The 27,008-nt window shown below is 31.6% G+C and overlaps 1 protein-coding gene across 1 annotated transcript; it reads right to left on the minus strand.

Moving 5' to 3' along the window:
• Nucleotides 1-18,063: 18,063 nt before the first annotated feature.
• On the minus strand, nt 18,064-21,153 carry LOC145114910 (aldehyde dehydrogenase family 2 member C4-like). Its single transcript, XM_079051030.1, has 9 exons — nt 20,905-21,153; nt 20,678-20,820; nt 20,461-20,603; nt 19,936-20,176; nt 19,435-19,698; nt 19,192-19,329; nt 18,978-19,115; nt 18,834-18,895; nt 18,064-18,491 (listed from the first exon to the last, which is right to left on the minus strand). Exons 1-9 carry the CDS (start codon nt 21,008-21,010, stop codon nt 18,218-18,220), a joined length of 1,509 nt encoding a protein of 502 aa, XP_078907156.1. The 5' UTR covers nt 21,011-21,153; the 3' UTR covers nt 18,064-18,217.
• Nucleotides 21,154-27,008: the final 5,855 nt, after the last annotated feature.

Raw genomic sequence — 27,008 nt, forward strand, 5'->3', positions numbered from 1 at the left:
TTGTTCTTCTTGTGATACTCATTCTGGTATATATACTCTGCATGTACTTATACTTTTATAAAATATTGATATATTTTTAAAGTATAACTCTTGGTCAGAGTGTTTTTATCCCAATGGGTTTATAGTTGTATATCTTTTATGACTAATATACTGAGTTCACTATAAACACTGCTCTGATACCAATCTGTCGCACCCCCAAACCAGAACGGCGGAAACGTTCGGGGGCGGAGGACTTTAGGTAAGTATCACAACACATGCAATATAGTAATCAAAGTACAAACAACCATTGCATTAATAAGTATAAGTTTTACATAAGCGTTTAAACATTACATATTCAAACACTGAAGTAGGTACAGGAGAAGACAAGAGTCGCGGTACGGTACTAGGTAGTCTTCTCAAAAGCTTCGGGAGTGTACCTGTCTACTGGATTCCTGAGAATACAAGTTATTTGGAAAGAGTAGATCAACATTTAAGCTGGTGAGTTCATAAGTATTTTAGTTCTGTTAAGTATACCCTAAGTTCTTTGAATAAGTTCACTGGTTTCTCCAGGAAATCCTATATCTCCTGAGGTGATTACCTGGTAACCTCAATGGTTTCCCTCTGTAATTACTTAATTTATATTGATTATACATAACATAATATCGAATTGACAGTCAACTGGGTGTATCTGCCCTAAGCCCACAACCAAACAAGGAACAGGAAGTAAGGCGGAAGTCACACACTTTACTGTCAATCGGACATCATTTATGTATAACTATGATGTATCAACTAAGTAATTATAGAATTAACCACTAAAGGTCTTTTATGTTATACTAGTTTACCGAGATTGAGTGACTAAGTTCCATTGGATAAGTGGTTTAATCCCATAAACCGTTCTCTTTGTATTACTGTTTTGTATTTGTATTCCTTTATGAAAACTTGAAACTGAGAGTGTGCCTGGCTCCACCAGGTGTTAATGAAAACTGTATTAAACCATTGTATTTTTGTATTCTATAAACTGGTACTTTGAAGGTGTACTTTCGTTTATTTGTTTATACACTAACGTATTGTTAATACCTTTTTAATGAGTAGTTTTTATTATAACCATACTATGACGGATGGCCTGAAACAAACGCTTTGTGGGCGTTTAAACTGGTGATAACAATTGTCACTCATCAAACTGTAGCTAGCAGCCTGAGTGCGGGGTTGTCAATTCCCGATATAGATCTACACACACTTGTTTCGATCCCCGACTGGAGATTCTGGTTATAATGTCAAGACTTCCTATGTTGTCTAAAATGAATTAAACAACCTGAATACATAGTCTCATAAAAAGCATATTAAACGTTCATGTATATTAGTTTTGAAAACCCAATCATTCGGAAATAATGATTGACGGTATATTCTTGAATTAAAACCCAATCATTCTAAAATAATGATTGACAGTATATTCTTGAATTAAAACTCAATCATTCTGAAATAATGATTGACAGTATATTTTTAGTTTTCCAAACATGTATTTGATAATTTCCTTGGAAAGTATACAGTCATGAATCATACTTGTATATTTAGTTTTGAATCATAAATTATACCTATTATAATTTATGTGTTCTATCTGATTAGCATGAATTCTCATGGAATATCACCTTTGCTCAGTCTGATACAAAGGTAATGATACTAAAAGGAGTAACCTTTTACACTCATATATGTATAATATATATATAATTAAGAAGGAAACGACCTTCGGACAAATAATACAACCCTAATTCCATATCCAAATAAGGAAAAGGATATAGGATAATTCATTAGTCCTAAGCCCTTCAAGTCTTATTTATATATTTATACATATATAAACATGACTTTGGCATTTATATTTTGAAATAGTTTATAAAACATTTTTCAAAGAATTTAACATGGCTTTACGTTATTTTGGAAGTATTTGGTAATTCTTAAAAGTATACGGAAACTTTCTATGTGATTATTATCACACACAGTTATTAACACAATTTAATATTGTATTAAACTTGTATTCCCCCCCCCCCTAAAAGCATTTAAAAACCATTGAAAAGGTAAATTATAGGGGTATGAACTCAGTTTGATTAGCGGTGATTCGGGCAGCGTTTCGTTTCCCGGAAAAGAGTTTGTTTGACGAAAAACCGGCTCCAATCGGGCAGAGTTTCGACAGGAGAGAGGATGAATTCTCGAGAATTCCGAGGTTCTGGGGCTTGCTTCGGGCTTTAGACGCGATACCGGGGCCTTCGGGGGTCGTGAGAAAGTTTACGGGGCTAAAATGTGAAAAAGGGAAAGTTTTGGGGTGAAAAATATCCTCCATCCGAGAAGGCTCGCACCCTTTATATAGGGGTGCGAGGGTTCGGCCGAAGCTGCTTAGTCATCGGACAGGTGGCGAGGGCGAGGAGTCAGTAGCACACGCGTCGGTCAGCAGCGAGGTCCACAGGGCGAAGGTTCGGATCTGGCAGCTTCTGATTGGTCAGGCTTCGGTCCAATAGGGAGAAGGCACGTGCGAAGGGGGGTGTCTCCGGGGTGTCTCCGGGGTGTCCGATGCGAGGGTGTCCGAAGATTATTGGACCTCGGCTGCGGTCCACTCAGAAGGCTACACGTGTACTGCGGTCCAACCAGAGGAGGACACGTGGAGTCTCCACGTGATGATGACGTGTCCGAAGCCTTGCATGCGAAATTTCCCGGTTTTCAAGATTTTCTTGATTTTCGTGCCAAAAACTTGCGAAAATCATAACTTTCGCATATGAGCTCCGTTTTTGACGTTCTTTATATGCACGCGTAGGTAAAATCATACTCTACGACTTTCGTTTAGACTTCGTCGGCTGATTTTGACTTTATTTTTAATATTATTATTTTAAACAGACCGGGACGAGAATCCGTTAATAATTCATAACTTCTTCATCCGACGTCCGTTTTTGTCTGTCTTTTTACCGTTGTGCTACTTTTGACGAGACCTTCGATTCTCGTTTAAGTTGCGTCGGCAAAATATCGATCGATTTATATTTCGAATTTTTAGCTGTCTACTGCTAAACCGAAACTTCGAAAAATCATAACTTCCTCATACGAAGTCGGATTTTCACGTTCTTTTTATGAACGTTCTCGGTTTAACATATTCTACAAGTTTCATTTAGATTGCTAAGGCTAAAAAGCCTTTTATCGAAAATTCACTTTTTACACTGAACAGTGTTTTGCCGGTTTTGACGCGGATTTTCGATTGGTCATAACTTCTTCGTTATAACTCGGATTTCAGTGTTCTTTATGTTTTTGGAAACCTTGTTACAAACTCTACCACTTGGTTCATCCCAATTACGATTATTGATCAATTTATTTTTGACCAAAATTTGACTGGTGTCACACCAGGTTCTTGAGATTACTCCGAGACCACTTGCCTAAGAACTACGCGTCGTCTGCGTATAATAGGTGGGATATGATCGGACCATTACCCGGGATCAGGACACCTTTAAAGAGACATTTATCACACGCCGTTTTGAGGGCTACACTCAATCCCTCCATAACAATAATGAAGAGATATGGAGAGAGAGGATCACCTTGACGAACCCCCCGAAATATAGGGAATTCCTTCGTCGGGGAACCGTTAATGATCACAGAGGCCCTAGATGAGCTCAAACAACCTCGAATCCACATCCGCCATTTGTTACCAAAGCCCATCTGCTCAAGGATCGAGTCTAGATATTGCCAATTCACCGAATCGAATGCCTTATCGAAGTCGACCTTAGAGAGCAGGAGTTTTTTGCGAGCTCTCTTCGCCCATGAACAGACCTCATTGATCATGAGGGGGCCATCAAGAATACAATGCCCCTCCACATATGCAGACTGCTCGTCACCAATTAACTTCCCAATAACTGTTTTCAACCGATTAGAGAGTATTTTACTTATAATCTTACTCAAGCATCCCATTAAACTAATAGGGCGGAAGTCATTCAAAGATAAAGGGTCTTTGGTTTTGGGAGCCAGTGTGATGAATGACGAGTTACATCCCCTAGCAAATGATCCACACCCTTCAAAATGATTCAAAAAGTTCATCACATCACATTTGATGATGTCCCAAAATTTTTTAAGGAACTTGAATGTGAAGCCATCAGGGGCTGGTGCTTTTTCACTTCCACAATCCCAAAAAAAAAGCTCATTTGAAAAAAGCTCATTTTTTCGAACAGCAAAAATAAATAAATAAATAAAATCTATTAATGTACAGAATTGGCTACAGCTTCTAACTATTCATAATTTAAAAACTGTATATGTTTTTACAGAAGAATTAAAAATGAAAGAAAACAATTGATGGAATAGACGTGGAAAGAGAGATTGGTTGGTGGATACATTTAGGAAGAAAAGTCACCTATTAAAAATCGGACTCTCGGCGTTTTTTCTGTTTTTGTTTTGCTTTTTTATTATTTTATTGAAAAATATAATTAATATTAAATTTTTCGTAAAATATGAACAATTATTTTATTCCTGGACTTATAAGAAGTAATTTCGTAGATTACGTTAGTATTCTACGAATATTTGATTAAGTCGTGAAAGTTTTGAAAAAGATGACGACGGGGAGATACTATCTTTAACTTTGGTCATCCTAATATTATCCTTCAAAATTATACTTCAAAATTATACATAAAATAATAGGGATAATGACTTAAAAGGGTAATATATTTTTCGATTTGTAAACATTTGGTCACTGAGTTTTTTTTTCGTCCACATTTACCCCTTCAACTTGTTAAACTGTACACATTAAGTCCTTATGACCGGTTACTCCAGATTAGCCGGAAAAATAACTTAATAAGGTAATATATTTCTCATTTTGTACACATTTAGTCCTTAATATTTTTGTACACATTTAGTCATTAATATTTTTTTTTGTTTCAAAATAAGTCATTTTTGTTTTTGTACTCATTCAGTCTTATGAATCTAGGACAATCATTGATGAAGTGTGTGGAGTTGTTGATGAGTAATATAAGAAACGCAGAATCCTCAATATTGTTGATGGGTGTGTACAGTCATGTCTTCGCATTCCCACGATCAACGATAGAACCTGAAAACATAAACAACTAGGTAAGCACAAAATTTAGTGAGTTTCCCCCAAAATACTCGATAAAACAAACGTATTATCATGCACAATGGGCCCACACTCATCAGATTGGAATACCTTGGTTTAATCAGTCATCAGACTGGAATGCCAACATGTAACAGGTCCAATCAGTCATCGGACTGGAATACCCAGGATTTGTCGGCATGTGCATACAACTTACAGCCGGCCTGTACCATGTATCTTGGCCTACAACATATAGCAGGATCACCTCAACCTATCCCACCACCATATGGCTATCCCACGTAAGATGTCACGAAAAAAACCTAAAGAAATCATTCATAAGTACTGAATGAGTAGAAAAACAAAAATGACTTATTTTGCAACAAAAAAAATATTAATGACTAAATGTGTACAAAAATATTAAGGACTAAATGTGTACAAAGTGAGAAATATATTACCATATTAAGTCATTTTTACCGGCTAACGTGGAGTAGCCGGTCATAAGGACTAAATATGTACAGTTTAACAAGTTGAAGGGGGCAAATGTGGACGAAAAAAAAAGTCAGTGACTAAGGTGTTGTTTGTTTTTTGTCTGCAGATCTTTTTGGCCTCTTCTGTCTGCGCCACACAGACCACGCGCAGACATCAGCCTTTGCAGACTGTTTGTTTTTTCGAAGACTGCAGACCTAAAAAGGTCTGTGTGTCCTCTTCTTGGCGCAGATGTGGACCATAGTCTTCTAACCTCTTCAGACATCTTCTAGCCTTAAAAAAACACATATATCTTTCTTTTTTTTTAAGTTTTTTTTAAACTTATATTTATTCCAACTTTATTAATGATAAACACATGTATCTTTGTTTTTTTTTTTTTTTTAACTTATATTTATTCCAACTTTATTATGATAAACAATTTGGAAAAAAAAAGTTACAATATTTTAAGAAAAATGTTCGATGACACAAACATGACATTTTTGACAAATCTATAAATAAAGATTTATTATAATATCGGTCGTTGAATCTGTTTATATAAATATGAAAAAAAAATCATATATTTTTTGTACCAAAATTTATAAAACATTATTTAATACATTATCATCAATTTCTTGAGAAAAATATTTATGGTACGTTTTTAATTGGTTAAATTGAAAAAGTAAAATGAAAATTTTCATTCTAAAATCGAAGTTTATTTCCATCCATTTTATGTATTAAATTCTTTGATCCACTTCTTCTACTGCAGAGGTCTATAAATGTGGTTTGCAGACTTTAGATATTTTGCCCCAGAAAAAAACAAACAGCACCTAAATATATATACAAATCAAATAATATATTACCCTTTTAAGTCATTATCCCAAAATAATATCATTTTATATATTTTGGTTTGATTTTTTTTTTTTTTTTTTTTTTGTGTATTATGTAAAAAAACAACCCGAATGGTCCTTGTTGGCTTGGTTTGTAAGTGGTAAAAAAACTGGAACGGGTCCTCTCTTTGGGTGGTCCGGTTTTTAACCGTTCCTTGATCTAAAAATGTGTCTACAACTGACAATCCGTATCTAATGGACCTCAGTTTATCTATGTACAACTTAAGATGTTAAAAGTAGCTTTAAATACTTATATAACATCATAAATATAAATTATCATATCTTACTAAAAATTGATATTTATATTTAAACATGAGACATTATTTATAAGTTCGGGTATTTTTACCACTAAAAAGGACGTTAAACTTATATAAAATTACCTAATACGACAATATTTTGATAATAGAAAAACCATAAACAAATAATATGTTGAAACTTAAAAGAATACTCAGAATGGTGAGATGGGTCCCTGGTTTTGTGGGTGGTGCAGATCTCAGTGAATCAGCCCCTCCAAATTGACTTGTGCGGATATAAAATATTGTTTGAAAGAATGATATGTGTATAAATATTTGTTATATTATCGAACTTTATTAATTTGATAAAAATAATTGATTTCTTTGTCTTTCTGTAATTGGTATTCCATAAAAAATAGTCATCTGCTACTATTATAAAAATAATTATAAAAGAAATTACAACCTTACAAGAAAATTAAATAATTTTTTTTGATATAAATCAGGATGTAGGTCAGGTTATTTAATATAGATAACTGATATATAATATAATAATGATAATTTCGCAAATTCTAAAATCAAACTAATACACATCTTTGATACGTAACAAATAATATGTATTTTAAATACAAAGATAAAATCATATATATATATATATATATATATATATATATATATATATATATATATATATATTAAACAATAACATTTATAGATTTATGGTAGTTTATAATCAAAATAAATATATTTTTTTTCATTATAAAAATTTAGAAACCATAACTAAAATTGTTTTAAAAAATTATGAAAATAAGTGCATGTAAAGTTATCTAATATCTTCATTTTCAAATAAATTTCATTTTATTATAATTTTTTTTACATGGTATAATCTTTTTATATTATTTAATATACATCCATCACCATTGATCATTCTCCCAAATATTCGTATCGAACATGTCCCATGGGTATTGATTTTTTCTTTTTCTTTTTTTTTTATAGTGGATACTAACGTAACAAAGTGTTTACTGTTTATTTATAGTATTTATACTAGATTATGACCCGCGTTAAACGCGGGGAACACATAAATAAAATGCAAATTTATATAGATATTACAAAATAATTATAAAAAAAAATAGGGTTATTGGTATTATTGAAATGTGTAGAAATTACACTAAAATAGGTAATTATATATAGCGTTAAAGGACCTCTTTATAGACAACATTTTTTGTTTTATTAGTTCAATGACCTTGTTTGTCACATATAAGTACCTTCAAACATTTTTTACTTGTGACACGGAAAACAACTATATATAGTCAACCATGCGTGAAAATGGGTCTACACAAGTATAATCCAACATTTAACAATGTACTTTCAAAATACATTGTTATTTTATGGCTATATTGCGAAATATAACTGTTTATTTCAAAAAATAGCAACTTATTTATGTTCCTTCAAAATGAACCACATAAAATCCCCCACAATATTAAATATAAAGAAACTATAACCAATAAATCTGCAACGAAGCTAATCATCTCCCTCCACTTCATCTCTAATATCAGATCTTTTTCTTCTTTAATCTAAGTTATTGTCACTATCATCGACAATGTTAAGATTCATTGATGACTTCTTTTTTATTTTAGGGATAATATGACAGAAATTATTTATCAGGTCCCTCAATTATGTTTATATCTTCGTTTTTTTTTGTTGATTTTGATATGCTTTCTTCGGTTTACCACCATCTTTTTTTTTCAGGCTCCTTTTTTTATGAAATAACATTTTTTTTGTGAAATTCTTTCTACGGTTTTGAGTATGCGCAGGTATGTTGATTTTTTTTGAAGTAAAGAAAGTAGGGTTTTTGTTCGATGTTGGTTCCTAGGTTTGGTTCATATTTTTTGTGATTTCTCATAATCCATTGCGTTTTATTTTCCATCTTTATCTACAATCTTTATGTATATAACACTTTATCCATATAGTCATTCACTATAGAGTTTAATGAAGGAAAAAAGAAACACCCCTTTAGTTTTATTTACTTTGCAAATTATCGAGCCTCCATGCAAAGCTTACAACATAATGAAAAAAACAAAAAACCCTTATGAGGTAAATGCCAATTACGATTCTACCCCTTTTCCTCTTGTAACAATTATCTCACTTCAAAACATCTACTTTTGTGTTTCAGCATATTATTGATAGCATGAAAGATCCAAGCACTGTTGCATTTTGGTTAATCACAATGCCTTAAATTATGGGAGGATTTAAATATGGTGATGAGGTCAAACATAAAATATGGTGGTAATACAAGGTTCTTCTATTTCTTATTTATTTATTTACTTATTTTTTAATTCAACTTTATTACAAAATTAAATAGTTTCTTTTGTTGATATTAGTGTTTCTTATTTAGAAAAATATGCGATATGATCAACTTCGTGATGCTATAGCAATGAGAAAACTTGGATGAGCAGGAAGTGAGATAAATTTATAATTTATTAACTTCAATGAGAAATTAATTAATTACAATTTTGTTATTGAATTTGAAATACAACAGGGATTATATCAATGGATCCTGAACGTGCACGAAATGATCCAGTGGTAATAAAGAACATTCCTTACTATAAAGCAAAGAGCAAATTAGTGGCAGAAGTGATGAAGCTCAATCTACCACCATGACCTCAAAACGGGGGAGGGGGGGGGATAAGTATAAACAAAAGTTTTTTCATTTATTTTTAGTGATTTACATATTTGGTCTCTGTGTTTAGTTGATTTTTTTGGTTTTGGTCCCTAAAAGAATCAGGTTGTAGTTTTTGGACCTTGTTTCACTGTTTCATAAAACTTTTATGATTGCCTAAGTTAACAGCCTAGCTATTAGTTTTTTTTTTTTAAATCACCATTTTGCCTTTGAACCAAAACTAAAAAACATATAGCATAACAACAAAATTTATATTTTTCTTGTTTTTCCTTTTTATTTACTTAAGTTTAGAGTAGATTACATTTTTGGTCCTTGAGTATACCTGATTTTTTTTTTCAGAAGGTTCTGAGGGGCGTTTTTGGTATTTCAGGGTCAAATGCTGGCTCTAGTTGAGTGCACACTTCTATTATACCGTGCATTCTTACCTGCCCATGTATGGTACCGATTCTTTTTGAAAAAAGAATACGGGAGCCTATTTTCATCTTTCACAACATGCTTATATTTAACTTTAAAGCTCACATCAATTGTTGAGAAGGTATATTTCTTATTCTTATTTTGTTACTACCGGAGACATAAAAAAACTTTCTAATGAAGGCGTTCATGTCTTTTGTACAACCCGTCTGTTATATTATGTCATGTCATCTCTTGTCTTGTCTATTGATTTTTTACAAAGGTATACACACACATGTAACATCATAATTTCATTATATATAACATCCAATTTTAACATTGAGTTTACTATTTTCGAAAATAGGATCATAGTTACCGATTAAAAAGATGGAACCAAGAACCGAACACAACATCAACAAAAAAAATTCAAAAACAACATTATACATCCAAATTATAAGTATTCAACAAAGAACCATACAAATGAGTAAAAACATATAATTTCGAAAACAATATCAAACTTACAGATTAAAATGATTTAAGGAAGAAATACATACATTTATTCGACTAATCAGACTGATGGGAAGGTTGAAGTTTTTTTGCATTTGTTTTCTACGTGGGAATTATGACATAATGTTTGTGTAAATCGATTATTAAAAAGGTTTGAAATATATATACAAGTCAATATGATGAAAATTAGCAGGTAATCAATTGAAATCTCATTTAAACTTAAAATAGAAGATACCATGCTTGAAAGTGTATTGGTTCATAAAAATATCCGAAACTTTTGAAATTTGAAATTAATAGTTTCCGAGATTTCAACATATAATGTATTTGGAAAGCAATTTTAAATGGAAATAGAGCCTAAATTTAAGGTTTACATTAATAAGGAACCAATTTTGTAGTTGTAAGTTTGGAAAGAATTCAAGTATCATTTTCATTCAATTCCTACATTTAATTTCCTAATATAACGGATTGACTTCTTGTTTGATCAAGGTGACGTAAGCAAATTGATCTAAGGGTGTAAAACCTATAAAAAAAACACAATCAACGATCCAGATTATTTTAGATGATGTCATAAGGTTTCTCTTTTAATAATATTTAGAGATATATGCTTAAATAAATATGTTTTTTTGCATAAACATATCTATTACAGTATTTTTTTTCTCTCATTTTGATTAACTACCAAATGCAAAAGTTTAACATTATTAAAAACGATGAAAAAAGCATTTGAATCGTCATTAATGATTTATGTTAGATTTTGAGATTTTTTTTAGTTTTGTAATTTGTAGTCTTGTAAAATATTTATGGATATATGAGTATATATATGTCATGAAAAATGATTGGGCTGTTCGAAAAAAAATGAAAAATAACTGAGCTCTATAGGTAGCTTAATATTGATTTCTTCTTTATCTTTTCTTTGCATGTAATTGTCTAGACTAAATTTGTTTAACGTTAGAAATATCATAGAAAATATATTAAAAAAAAAAAAAACAAAAATTACAATCTACGTTATGCTACATGTACATCCTTTCTATTAAATGGGTTCAACTAAAGATGGACGGTGTCGTGATTTTTTTATTTGGAATAGCACCGGAGGTATCCGGGATGCCTCCAAGATAGCGGCTACTCCATTTGTGGTATCACCAATGTTTTAAAACGCGGGTTTTTAGTTGATTTGGTGTGATGACCGGTTCATGGGTCAACCCGGTTTATGGTCTTTTTTTATTTTCATATATTTTTACTTTCCCTCATAATATATAAACATATAAAACCAATAATCTGATGTCCACAAAGTTTAAACATTGAAAAACATTGAAGAAGCCGCAAACGGCTCGTTGTTTTGGCGTTCGCTACGTGTACCCAACTATCCAAACCCTATTAAAACGGGTCAATCCGGTTTTAACCGGTTCGACATAACGGTTCGACCGCGGTTTAGGAGAAACCCGGCCGGTTCGATCCGGTCCGTATTTTTACAAAAAAACCATTCTTAATTGACCCGCCTTCTTCCCCGGGTCACGGTCCAACCGGTTGAACCGGCCGGGTCGACCTGGGTTTTAAAACATTGGGTATCACTGATTTGCAACATTCAACGAGTTACATAACACGTTTTATCATTTTCCACATATGTATTGTATAATTATATATTGTGCTTGTTTACTTATATCGTATGTAGTTTTTTATGTTTTTAGTTGAGTGAGTTTGACATGATGAATTTTTATGTGTGGTAGATTTGAAAAAAAAAAAAAAAACTAATGTAGAACGATGTGACAACTAATGTAAAACGTGACAACTGAATTGGATGGATTATAAGGGATGTATACCCTCCACTGGTTGAGGGGTGTATACCCTTCAGTGTACTGATTTTCCCATTGCAACATATAATCAATTGGATGATACTATATGTACTTATCATAATCAAACTCACACACTCACCCACTCATACATAAATGGTTCACCAAACAATCAGTCAGGTACATATAAAATAAACCTAATCAATTATATAAATACAAGTACATAATAATTGTGATAACGATTTTTTGTTATCATTCCGGCTATAAGTCCATATTCCTTGTATTTGCTTTCTTGACCACCTCTTTCATTGTTGTACACTCATAAGTCATATATATCATTATCATTCGGCTATAAATTATAATTGTCCAATGGCTCAATTTGTACTTTTCAAGAGCTAACTTATATTGACTCATATATATTTGATTATTAACTCAGTCCATAAAGACACACATATGTTTGATTATATATTGTGTTAATTACATAAAAGATACTCTTAAGTTATTACAAAATATATTTTAAATCTAACGTATCAAATTGGTAAAAATAATCGTTATACAAAAATGAAAAAGGTTTGGATGAACTAGGTTGTACACAAATACACATGTTATCTCGATTTGTTAAAAGCTAAAAGCTTCTAAACACATGTTGTCAAACACGCCTTATTTGTAATCATATTTTAGAAATTAAATCACTTTATATAACTCAAAAATAAATCGACACAAAGTACTTATTGCTTTAATCCGCTTCCAACTCTCTCTCTCTCTCTCTCTCTCTCTCTCATTGTGCATTGAGTAGTTGTTCTTCTTGCTTTAAGACTTGCATCAAACTAATTTAGTATTTTTTAATTAATTTGTGAATTAGTTTTGTATGTTTTAAATGATTTTTGTTAATTAATTTTGAATGATTTTAATTAGTGTATTAATTTTAAAATTAAAAGTTGAGTCGGTTGAGTGATTTGGAAAAGAATATGGTTTCCATTTGTTGTGTGTTGGGAGGTTGGAATAAAAAGAAGAGAGAGAAAAACTGATGTGACAGTGGGATATGAGGGAAATAATCACTCATCCCTTATACTATGAAATGGGTAAATGAACCATAAATAGGGATGTCAAAAAGTCTCGTGGGAACCCGAACCTGTGTGTCCCCGATCCGATAGGGGGGATATTTGTTAAAAAAAATCGAGGGTGAGGGCGGGGGCAAGGTTAACCCCCGTTTTATTTCGGGGGAGGGGATGGGGGTGTGCAGTCTCATCCCGAACCCACCATGGAGTCCCATAGACGACGTCAAATGATGCGACTTAAATCTCCGAGAGGTCTTCTGGATTGCTGCTTCAGCGGGGATCTGAGAACACAAAGTAAAGTCGTTAGAACCGCCCCAGAGAATGCGTCCCAGGAGCATGCTCTGGCGATCAAGTTAGATCGGTTGGTAGAGATGAGATGGTTTTTCCTAGCTGGAGAGAACCATCTTTGCATGATGGGGGTGTATATGGGCATGATGGAGGTCGGTGCCTTGAGGTGAGAGTGTGAGGGGAAGGTCCCTCTCCATAGAGGAGGTACTGTTCATTTTATAGGAGACAGTTAGGTCAAGGGAGAGTTAGGTCAGGACTTGGGCCAACCCAATTCAGGCCTATCTAGCAAGGAGTTGGGCAAGGCCGCCCAAGGGTGCCAAGCGCGGCCGGGAGGTGAGCACCAAGCAGGGCTAATAGCCATGCGCCAGACGAGGTTGGCAGGCACAGACACGCACCGGAAAAGACCGACATGGGTGCACCGAGTAGGGCTGGTAGGGGAGCGGCAAGAGGGCTGGCACGCCAGAGTTGTCTAGGCAATGCTAATGGACCTAACAACATCAATATATTAATTATGAAAATATGATAAATAATAGCAATGATTTTGAGCTTTCAAAATTCAACAAAAAATTATGTTCTTAAGTTGTTAGTATAACGTTTTTAAGATATAATAACATTTTTATTTTTAACATGTAAAATTATGTTATAAATAATTATTTTTAAACCTCAAAACAACTTCTTTTAGCCTAATAAAAAATATCCCAAAATCAATCAAGGTGGAGGAACGGGGACGGAGGCGGGGGATAATCCAGAAATTTGGGAGCGACGCCGGGGTGCGGAGGCTGGAAATTCTAAGGGCAGGGGTGAGGTATTGACGAAATTTGAGGGTGAGGCGGGGGATACAATCTCTGTTGCGTTTGGCCGTTAACATCTCTAACAATATAACTTTCTAACAATATAACTTGCCGTTCTAAAACATTTCCTACCAACTTGGTTATCTAAATGGGTCAAAACTCGAACTCCTTCGGATTCAGTTTTCACCAGTTTTTTTTTTTTTTCTTAAATTAATCATCTCTCTAAACTTCAAGATTTATTGGAATAAGCTTCTTACGCTAATATCCATGATTAAAATAGAAAGACTAAAAAGCAAAGGAATAAAGGAAAATAGAAAATAGGAAACCATGATCAATTTACTAATGAAGCCCAAGCCCAAGAGATTTCAGTATTCATTATTTAAGATAACAATCCCAAATGGAAGAGATTGGTCTTAAAAATATCTTTAATAATAATTAGAAAAGATTCCTCCGCGTTTCCGGGGTCGGAAGGTATTGATTTGTAAAGTAAAGTAGCATGTTGGTTGCTTTTTGTCCGTTAATGTGAGAGTAATTTGATCTTTTCAGGTAGTAGGGACTGAATTTGTCATCATGGGTAAGCCATATGGACCATTTATGTAATTTTGTCGTCAAATCCAACAAAATCTAAGGACCATTTATGTAAAATAAACCAATTCCTTACTGTTCATAAATGATTTTACAATTTAAAAAAAACTCATTAATTAAAGAAGTGACGATAAAAAAAAATGGGAATCGTTTAAAGCAAAAGCGGAGCGAGAGAATTGAGCGGAAGAAGTAAAAAACAATAACTTAGGGGAAAAGTGGCAACAGGTAAAACAATTGAGGCAAAAGAGTAAAAAAAAAGTTGTAGAATTACCGTTTCATAAAAGTGTTATCCTTTAAACAAAGTGACACACAAACAAAAATGAAGGGACCGAAAATGTAATTTAAGAGACCAAAAGTGTCAAAAATATCTCAGGTTTACTGTTCTTTTTCTCCACAACTTTAATATATATATAATAATAAACTAGCTATGTCATATCAGGAATGAAGGAATAAAACAGATGAATTAGATTTAAACCGAGAGCTTTTATTTTATTTTATATAGATTAATGCAATTTAAATACAAAATGTGAGATTTTCATAAAAAATGAAGTGTGCAAAGAAGATAAGTGGTAAAATTGTATAAAAATTTCTATTTCTATTTATTTTTTATTTTTAGTATTTTAATAATGGGTTAATGATATTTTTGGAAAATATTTCTATTTTTATTTATCTTTCTTTCATACATACTAATACCATTTAATCCATAACTATAACATACTTATTGTTTTGTAATAATGTAACATGAAAAAAAAATTTATTTATTGATTCTTGACATCTGCGCCAAAAAAAAGTTATATATAACTTTCGCTGTATTTGGTATAATAAGAGAATGTTTTACGTTTATGTTCTTGATTCAAAGAGTGTGAGAGAGTTTCTTCAATTTTGTAACTACAAAAATGAGGGGTTTCAAAAAAGGGTATTTATACTTCAAAAAGCAGAAATAACAGTTGGATTAGACGTTTTTCTATCTGTGAACGTATAAGTCAATGATGCATATATGTGCATGAAAGGGTTGTATGTTTTCGGTTGAACTAAAGAAATCATAGATGGTCCTTAATGACCTACGATTTTAATGTCTAGTTGGTATAATTTGCTAATTTTTGGCTATTTTTTATAAAGTAGTTCGACTTTTTGGCTAAATTAGCAATTTTTAAAAAAAAAGTATGAAACACAAAAAATATAAAAAATTTATTTTTTGGTTTTGGTAATAGAGATGAATACACAATATAAAAATGCACGATAAAGCAATAATTTCTCTCACCTCGGACACGCTTAACTATATAATTCTTATTGTATATGTTGCACTCACGATTTTAAAACATGTTATGAAAAAGAAAGTATCAACATCCCTTATATTCTTAGTTCTCCTTTCCATACCATATGAGATTAGCCAATTAGGTGCAGCAGACACCCATCTTACTCAATTCAAAAAATTTAAAATATCTCTCAAAAATTAAGATTTGTCCAATATGCTTAACAATATAGTAAAGATAATAATATTTTTTAAAAATAACAAATCTATCATAGTTCTAATTTCATCTATGTAAGGGCATCTCCAACCCACCCCCAAACCCCATTTTTTCCCCATTTCTTCCTCCATTCTTCTCCAACCCTACTCAATTTCCACCTCCATTTTTGGAGATATGAATAGTATTCCCCCATATATGGGGGAATACTATTCATATCTTCAAAAATGGAGGTGAAGTTTGGTTGCTAATTTTAGTCTCTCCATTTTTATTTTATACATTTCTAATTTATTTTATCTACTAATTATAATTTAAATGCAATATTTAATATTTATAATATCATGTTATATACTAATCTATATTAAGTTAAAATATAATATATATTTGTTAAAATCTAATTAGTAGAGGGGTGTATTTGACAATATATATAAGTTATAAAATGGAATATTCTAGGAATATATTTTTTGGGATAAAAAATGGGGTAGAAAATGGAGTAGGGTTGGAGATGAAACATTATTTACCCCATTTTTTACTCCATTTATGGGGGAAAAAATGGAGATGGGTTAGAGATGGTCTAACGGAGAAAACTTGAACCTTCGACTTTAAAAAGAAAGAACACACATTTTTTGTTTTGCTTTGGAATATATATATATATATATATATATATATATATATATATATATATATATATATATATATATTCTTTGGCTCAATATCGCTCAATATCACTTTTGGCCACAATATTTTCTCGTGGTTAACAACGATGCCACCTTGTTTATTTCCACGTTCAATGTACAAAAATATATTTTAATATTATTGTCTATCAATAGTGTTGTAAACGAACCGAACGTTCAACGAACTGTTCGTGAACCGTTCGACAAGAAGTTTGTTTATGTTCATTTATTTAATGAATGAACTAACGAATGAACATGAATAATGGTCTTGTTCGTTCAATTATGTTCTTGAAGGTTCGTTTATGTTGTTCATTTAGGTTCCTTATATGTTTGTATGTGTTCAATTGTGTTTTGATTACATTACTATATTGTATGTTCGTTAATATTCATATATGTTGAATTATGTTTGTTTATCGCCGTTCGTTTATGTTCGTCTAGGATGTTCACGAACATAAATGAACGAACATGAACAATGTAATTTGTTAAACGAACAAACATGAACAAGAAAACTCGTTCATTTATTCATTCGTATTCGTTCGTTTGTTCGGCTAACTTAAACGAACAAACATGAATTAATCATTGTTTGTGTTCATTCGCTTTGTTTATAATGGTACTAAATAACTAACATGCTACCAAAGTATTTAATGCATTTCAATTTTATTGAACTATTTATTATCTATGTTTATTGTTGCATGTCTAATCGTAGCCAAACACCATTTATAACGAAATAATAAACTATGACATAACAATTTCCGTAACATACAAATTTGGCATCTATGGTTTGCCGATTTTTGTATTTACAGTTCATGTGGTTTCAAAATTGTAAATTTCATCTTTTTCAGTAGATTTGATGGTTTTGGTCCATAGTTTTAACGCTCCTATAAATTTTCTGAAATTATGATTTTACCATGTTCTTATATAAAATAATGTATTTTATCTATTATGAAAATAAATAACACCTACTACATTCACTTTCATATACCCATCCATTTTTTTTCTATCTTCTCGTCACAAACTAGGTCAATCTAAACTAGGGAGGTGGCCGTTTTGGAAGCGAATGAGCTTGCTTGAAATGACAAATTTGTAATTTTTTAACCTAGGGATTGTACCTATAGAAATTGGCATATTGTATAGTCCAAATATGTAGTTTCTCCAACAAAAAAATTTCTAAAAAATAAAATAAAATGTAGCAACCCTAAATTTATCAAAAATATTGATTAGTTATGAGATTATTAGGCTACTTTGTAACTTTGAATTTGATGTCTTACACATTCCAATCAATATTTGAAAATTTTCTTATAAATCAACATATTTGAGGAGTCATCACACATAATATGTCGATATTATGCAAATATCGAATCCTTGATACGTTTAAAGCCAAGGAGAATTATGAACGGGTGTGACAACAGATTTAACTTGGAGATACTTGTATAAACCTTCCATCCCAAATTCTCTTCCAAATCCGCTTAATTTATATCCTCCATAAGGGCTATCCGCATCGAACGCCAAATAACAATTGATCCAAACAATACCTGCACGAAGCGATCGTGAAACAGTGTTTGCTATGTTTAAATTGTTTGTTGCTATTCCTGCAGCTAAACCATAGCGTGTTGAATTCGCCCTCTCAATTGCCTCCTCAATTGTCCTGCAAAGTTTATAGATAAAAAAAAAATCATAAACACATAAAAAAATAAGTACAAACGTTAAAATAAAATCAATATCCTTCGGTTACAATTCTCATTTGGGAATTTAAAATTTGTTGTGATTATTTTCACACATAAACCAGATTCATTAGATAAAGCTCCTGTCAAAGTGTTCAAAAAATCTGGTTCTATCCAAATCGATCTGGTATTTAATCTATAAATTTAACATTATTATTATCAATGAAATCAAAAAAGAAAAAAAAAAGGTTTTAAATTAAAGTTCATTCATGGTTCATTAATGTATCTCTAGTAGTATTTATTTACTATTGCGAACTAGAACTTACTTGAACTTAAAGAGAGATATTACTGGACCAAAAATTTCATCTGTTGCAATAAGCATATCATCCTGAAATGCTCGAAAATATCAAAATTGTTAATATGAGTTAATCACACTAATTTTGTATTGTAAATCCGATTATTTTTATTACCGTAACATTTGTGAAAATCGTTGGCTCGATATAATATCCCTTATCCCCAGAAGGCTTTCCTCCCGTTACCAACGTTGCACCTTGTCTTTTCCCATGTTCGATATATGAAAGCACTTTCTCATATTGTGCCCTATCAACCTATAAATTAAGTCACTAGTTATGAAAAAAACATTTTTTTTGGAAAATGATTTCAATTTGTCGTTTTTTGAATTACTTGAGGTCCTTGACGAGTGGAAGGATCAAAGGGATCACCAACTGTTATGTCTTTCGCATTCTTGACAAACTTAGTCACAAATTCGTCATAAATTCCTTCTTGGACGAAAATCCTCGAGCTACACACACAAAATTCACCCTACGATAACAAATTTATTGTAATGAAATAGTAGTAAAATGATATAATAAACAAATAAATGAAAGTATAATATTATTTCTTGTAGTTAGTCATTGATTTATGTACCTTGTTAGCGAAACCACCCAGGAGAGCAAGATTAACGACCGAATCAACATCCACATCATCAAAAACTATTAAAGGGGATTTGCCTCCGAGCTCGAGAGACACAGATTTTAAATTACTCATGGCAGCAGCTTGCATCACAAGTCGTCCTACTTCTGATGAGCCCGTGAAACTGACACAGTCGATATCCATATGAGAAGTAATCGCAGCTCCGGCTGTTGGTCCAAATCCCGTTACTACATTAATCACCCCATCTGGAACACCAGCCTAGATATCCACATTTACACATCAATGTTAATTTTGTAAATTTGTAGAAATCAAAGGACCTTTCGGTCATTCCCTTAAAATTGTGGAAAATTATATATATATATATATATATATATATATATATATATATATATATATATATATATATATATATATATATATATATATATATATATATATAACCATTTATTATACAAATTTTTATAAGTTATTTATATTGAAACCTAATTAACGTACCATTTTAGCCAAATGTGCACAATAAAGAGCGGAAAGTGGAGATTGTTCGGCTGGCTTTACCACCATGGTGCACCCGGCAGCCATCGCCGGGCTAACTTTAAAAAAGAACATTCCGGCAGGGAAGTTCCATGGGATTATGTGCCCAACGACACCGATGGGTTCGTGTAATGTGTATCCTTGCAATTGGTTTGACATTTTTAATGTTTTTCCATGTATTTTATCTGCCGCGCCTGCATAATATCTGAAATATATGTCATTAATCAAACATATCAAGAAGTAAAAAAAACATTAAAAAGGTGTTTCATTTTTATCTAATGATCTTAATGAGTTAAATACTTAATCTTGACAATTATATATTGTTGATAAAGACATAATGGCATGATAAAATAAGCCAAAAAGCTAAGCTAAATGTATTAAGAAGTAACTCTTGAAGTATTTGTCAATTTTTTCTCTCAATCTCTTTAAAATTGTTGATTATTTGTTAGAAATATTACTCATTCAATTATAGATTCCTTGGAGACATACCTAAGTACACTTGCTCCAAAGGGTATGTCCCTCGCCTTCCCGTAGGTCAGCACCTTGCCAGCATCAATGGCGTCCAATAATGCTAATTCTTCGATATTTTCTTCCACTAAATTCACAAATTTCATCATAATCCTTCCTCTTTCCTGTTAAAATATCAACAACTAAACCGATTATTATTTATCCGATAATAACTGAAATTTTTTAAATTAATTCTTACCGATCCCGACATGCGAGGCCAAGGGCCACGATCGAAGGCTGCACGAGCAGCCTTAACAGCCAAATCAATATCATCTTTATCTCCTTCAGCAATATTCGCAATCACTTCTTCTGTTCTTGGATCAATCGTCTCAAACGTTTTTCCTATCTCACAAATTTTTCATCAAGTTAAAAACGAAACTGTAACTAATCATTGAAATAAGTGGGAATTAACTACTGTGGTTGTACCTGAGATAGAATCGACGAATTCTCCATTGATGAAAAGCTTGGTGAATTTGATATTGGGGAGTTTGACTGAAGATTTAGAGTCTCCATTGCTGTGTGTGTCTGACATTTTTTTCTTGTTGTTCTTCAGTGGTAGCTGCTAATGGCTGCAATTAGTGGAGGAGACGATATGGTTTTTAATGGTGGAAAATTTTCGTGTGTAAGATAAAGATCCCATTTGCCGTTCGATCTCGATGCCGATGTTAACTATTTTTGTCGCAGCATTAAGGAAAACGGAGGCATATTTAGTTGGCTTTCAAACAAAAAGTTGTTGCAAATCATGTTGTCGGACATGAATAATTTAAGTTGCCTATGATTTTTAAGTATTAAATTTTTTAAACAATCGGCTAAATGTTGTTAGTGTAGGGTTAGGGATTAAACCCCAAAGCCTTTATGGTTTGGTATTATTCCTTTGTGATTTTCATTTGAAAGATACATAAGTTATAAGTTAACAAGTTATGATGTTAACGTGATATCAGAGATTTAGGTTAAACCATCGTGGCTTATGTTCACATTGTACATAACCTATTTCTATATTAATAATGTACATTGTAGTCTATGTGTCCATTGTAGTCTATAGATTTTAGTACTTAGACAATCTTCAATTATAACCAAAAATTACACAATCAATGATCCAAATCATATTCTAATGATCATGAAACAATTTCCAAAGATCATTTTTCATAAATTTTATCATTTTTGATCTATTTATCCTTTTTCATTAAAATTCAATATAGCACTTTCATTCAAATTTTTAAGGATGTTATAAAACTATCTTTTCCTTAAAGGTAATTCATTATTTCTAATTAACTGTGTTCTGTTACAATTAATTATTTTTATATATCCTCACACAGGGGCGGAGCTAGGATTTTATATTAAAGGGGGCTTACGTCTTAACAATTAATTGAAATCGCACAAATGGGTTCAAATACATAGGGGCACTTTACGTTAAACGCATTAAAATTAGTTTTGATCATATAAAAGGTATCGGCGAATCGAAAATTCATGCACACGTATATCGAACCTAATTAACTAGCGTTAGTTTGTATCTTCATATACGTATATCCAAGATTTTAAATTATACACAAAATTGTTTTTTATTTTTTGGTCTTGTGAGGTTCATTATTTCATATATTGAAGATTTTAAATTATACACAAAATTGTTTTTTATTTTTATGTCAGATTTAAACCCAAAAGAAACATTCCTTGTGAAATAATGATAATGATGTCACTTGTATAATTAAAATTAGCACATACAATCAGCCCCAAAATTAATAAAGATATAGTTATAGACATAAAAAACTAATAGAGTAGCCCTCAAATTAGTAAAAGTAAATTTCATAAACGTATAAGAAGCTAATAAACTAAAATATTCTAACCTTCAAAAAATCAATAAAGTTCAATAGAATTAATTATGTGTATTTTATTATTTTATCTGAATGAGTGACAAATAAAGTAATAATATAAATGATTTTCAACCACATATAGACAAAAATAAATAAACTATGTTAAGAAGAATAAAGACAAAATTGCAAAAATATGCTCAAGTAAAAAAGACATCTTGAATAAATATACTATGTAAGTACTTATGTTAGAGAGAGAGACTCACAAGAGAAAAAGTAAGCCTAGCCTGAAAATTTATGTAATACACAACAACAGGCAGAGATGCAGAGGTCACCGGCGACGGAGAGGGCAATCGAGGACCGGCAGAGCTTGATCCATAGTCAGGCTGACGGAGGCAAGAGGCATAGCCGACTCTGTTACAGTTTTCACTCGGACATTCAGGGAGTCAACAATGGGCAGTCAAGCGAAGAAGGGGGTGAATCGAGGACTGGGGAGTGACGACAGAGACGAAAGGTTTTTCGATTTTTAGTTTTTTACTGATTTTGGGTTTGGGGGTTTTAAACCTTTTTAGAAGTTAGATGTTTCAAAATTTTCAATGTTCCTTTCAAAAGTCAAAATACGATTATTCCCTCTATTTTGTGAATTCGATTCCCTATATCTTTGTAAATTCCACATAATTAGTAATTGCTATTACCATTTTTTTTCCTGATTTCTTTTCTCCTTTATATTTTGGAAGTAAAGGAGTTTCCTGATTTGATTTCCTTGAAATATATAAAGCTTTATTGGAAAAGTTAGGGGGGGCAAAGCACCGGCCAGCCCCCCTACTGCCTCCGCCACTGTCCTCACATTTAAATAGAAAACACTAACCAATAATATTTTGTTGACAAATCCAACCGAATTATAAATCGGTTGTTTCAGATCGGATTTAAGTTTAGTTCAAACTATTTAGATTTGTGTTTCAAAAATCAAAATCAATTTAGATTCACTCATTTGGATAAAATCAAACCAATCATTTCCAACAAACACCCCTAAATCATATAATCTTATAAAGCCATAGGTAAACAAAAGAATTACTAAATATTACCTTGAGATGTTTACTAATCAGGCAAAGCCGTCTAGTACATATAATCATATTGCCTCTGATACGTTTAGTATCAAACAAAGCCGATTAATACAAGTTCTAATATTATATATATATATATATATATATATATATATATATATATATATATATATATATATATCACAACTATAGAACTTATCAATTTAAACCCAACAATCGATCATAAGTCTTTAAAATGTAATCCACGTATTGACGTATATTATTATTAATAAAAGCCAATATATATAGTTCTAATATTATTCATGTTATTGAAAATTCAGCAATTGATTTATGTATCAATCATTTGGGCAACCGGCCAAGATATCAGGCAAACTTATACATATATACAACCCATTTAGAAAATATATTGTCTAATACTTTAATAAGTTTCTACTAACCTTTTTTGTTCTTATTTAACAGTAGATGTTGATACGATGAACATGTGTTATGTATATATGTATTATTTCCATCATGATTCCACATCAAGCATGTATTGCATCGTATTAGATTACTATAATTAGGATAATGACTTAAAATGACAATATATTTTTCGATTTGTACACATTTGCCCATTGAGTTTTTTTTTTGTCCACAATTACCCCGTCAACTTGTTAAACCGTACACATTCAGTCCTTATGACCGGTTACTCCAGGTTAGCTGGAAAAAGTAGCTTAATAGGGTAATATATTTCTTATTTTGTACACATTTAGTCCTTAATATTTTTGTACACATTTAGTCTTTAATATTTTTTTGTTTCAAAATCGGTCTTTTTTGTTTTTGTACTCATTCAGTACTTATGAATGATTTTTTTAGGTTTTTCTCACGACATTTTACGTGGGACAATCATTGATGCGTTGTCTGAGGTTGTTGATGCTTATGTCCATCACGATATCGACTGTTTGGTTGTGTAGGTCTTGTGGTTTGGCTTAGGTCTTGTGTTTTTGTGTTCTGAACGTTGTAACTTCTTCATATAATATCAGATTTTAACGATCTTTATATCCACGTACTCTTTTTTTTAGTCTACTACAACTTTTGTTAAGATTACTCCCGTTAAAATGTAATAAATTTTTACTTACAATTTTATTAGAAAAAACATCCATACATGCATTCATAAAAAAACATATGGATATAAAGATCGTAAGTAGAAATATATTACTTTTTAACTGGAGTAATATAACAAAAGTTATAGTAGACTAAAATATGAATGCATGGATATAAAAATCGTTAAAGGCCGAGATCGTATAAAGAAGTTATGACGTTCAAAACACATGACCTAAGCAACCAAGTAGTCGATATTGTGATAGACATAAGCATCAAAATCCCCAAATACCTTATTAATGATTCTCCCATGTAAGATGTAATGAGAAACCCTACAGAAATCATTCATAAATACTGAATGAGTATAAAAGCACAATTGACTTAGTTTGCAACTAAAAAAATATTAAGGCCTAAATGTGTAAAAAAATAGTAAGGACTAAATGTGTACAAAGTGAGAAATATATTACTCTATTAAGCCATTTTTATTGGCTAACATGGAGTAGTCGGTCATAAGGACTGAATGCGTACAGTTTAACAAGTTGAAGAGGTAAATGTGGACGAAAAAAACTCAGTAACAAAATATGTACAAATCGAAAAATATATTACCCTTTTAAATCATTATCCTCTATAATTAACCACTGACGGATTTAGTTGGTTGGCACGAGCTACCCCTCATTTCATCCATAGAAATGTTAAAATAATTATAACTTTTTTTTTATTAATGCAACTCCTAACAAAAAATGGCACATCAGTTAGCCCATCTATTACTTGTATTTTTGGGTGATATTTTTCTTTATATATTGCATTTATTTAGTTTCAGTTAAAAATAACTATAACAAATCATTAAAAACAATTGATTAGTTAGCTCTTTTGTCAATTTGTCATTATAATTATTATAATATATTTGGCACAGGGGTATTGATTGGTTGATATGGCTTAAATATATATGATAGTCTTGATCTTGTATTTATATACGAGAGTTTTCGCTCCATTTAGTGTCGGTTAATGTCATTTTTTCTAAATATATGTTTTCAATATAATGAGTCAAATAGGTAACATAAAAGCAATAATTAATGGAAACAAAAGATGTATTTTTAGGGGTGAGCATTTGAATCGGACCGGACCGGTTTTGTAATCGACCTTGGATCAGACCGGTTTGAGGCTAACCGGGTCCGTGTCTAGGTCCGGTTTTTCCAGTTCTTATACCCGTTGAACTTGTACAACTTTAGGTGCATATGATACAACTCGTTGTAACGAATAGGTTTTTGGGTTTGAAACGGTACAACTCGATAAAAGTATAATTGTTTGTTTGATTGTTCGTTTTATATAACTTGCAAAATTAATTAATGACATTATCTATAATACTATAACTTGCAAAATTGATTTTCTAAATAAAAACAACTAACATATAAATCAAGTTCATCAACAAAAATTAAAATTGTTAGCACAAACATATAAAGTAATGACGGTAACACCAAAAATCGTAATTTAAACTTTAAAATCAATCCAACTAAAAAATGTCATAATCTAATCTTTCATTATAGCTGAAAAGCTGAAATATTTCAACTTTGGTATCCTAACTTTGAAGGATTGTAATTCATTAAATATAACACAAAAAACAACAAAATTATAGTAAAAAATCATATATAAACTCCAAATTACACGTTGGAAAACACTGCATGCCGATCTGACTTAAAACGAATTAGATATGTTTGTTTAAAGGTTTTCACAAAATATAAAAGTTTAAAATTGTAGCTGAAATATTCCAAGTTTGATATCTCAACTTTGAAGGATTATAATTCACTGAATATAACACAAAAAAATGTCAAAATTATAGTCTAAAATCATATACAAACTCTAAATTACACGTTGGAATAAACGGCATGCAAATCTGACTTAAAACGAATGAGATATGTTTAATTAAAAAAAATTGTTTTTTTTTAAATAATCTGGTCCAAAACCCTGTTTTTACCCGTAACCGGCCGGACCACACCGGTAAAAATATCGGACCGGTTTTGATCAATTCGTAGAACCGAGAACTGACCCCGGGTCTAAAAAAGGTCCAGGTCCGGTCCACCGATCCAAATGTCCAACCCTAATTTTTAGTGTATGCTACCTCTTCGATTGGTCAATTAAAAATAAATAACCGTTATATAAATTATATAAGTAGTAAAAGCGTAGGAACAAAAAGTGTTTTCTCATTTGTCTCCTTTTAATGAAATTGTCTTTCATTTTAGTTTCTCATGACACTTAACCCCTTTTACGTTAACTTAATCGCCACTTAAACCCATTTTAATTAATTAGGATATGGTTGAAGTCTTATTCATACCTTCTTATTTCATCATTTGCATTTAATTAATATTTTTTTAATGTTTTAGTAAAGCTTTATCATTTTTAGTATTAAAATGCTTAACCCTGAATTGTGAGTGTTACAACGATTGTGAAATACGATTAAGAAAGCTTTATTGTTGTAGGTTCAAACACAATTTCATATTTCTGGAAAACCTTTCAAACAATTTTGGAAAAACGATTTTGATTTCAGGAACGTGTTGATCCCTTCCAACGATTTTGATTTCAAGGGTTT

The sequence above is a fragment of the Lactuca virosa genome, chromosome 5, assembly GCF_052849685.1.
Source record: "Lactuca virosa cultivar CGN04683 chromosome 5, Lactuca_virosa_CGN04683_v6, whole genome shotgun sequence".
Classification (NCBI taxonomy): Eukaryota; Viridiplantae; Streptophyta; class Magnoliopsida; order Asterales; family Asteraceae; genus Lactuca; species Lactuca virosa.

Bases quoted from the DNA above. Each gene is read 5' to 3' on its own strand.
- LOC145114910 (XM_079051030.1), bottom strand. From the start codon at position 21,010: ATGTCAGACACACACAGCAATGGAGACTCTAAATCTTCAGTCAAACTC. The intron at 20,821-20,904 runs GTACAACCACAG...TTTGTGAGATAG, and splicing joins ATTCGTCGATTCTATCTCAG to GAAAAACGTTTGAGACGATT. The intron at 19,330-19,434 runs GTACATAAATCA...TTGTTATCGTAG, and splicing joins TGGGTGGTTTCGCTAACAAG to GGTGAATTTTGTGTGTGTAG.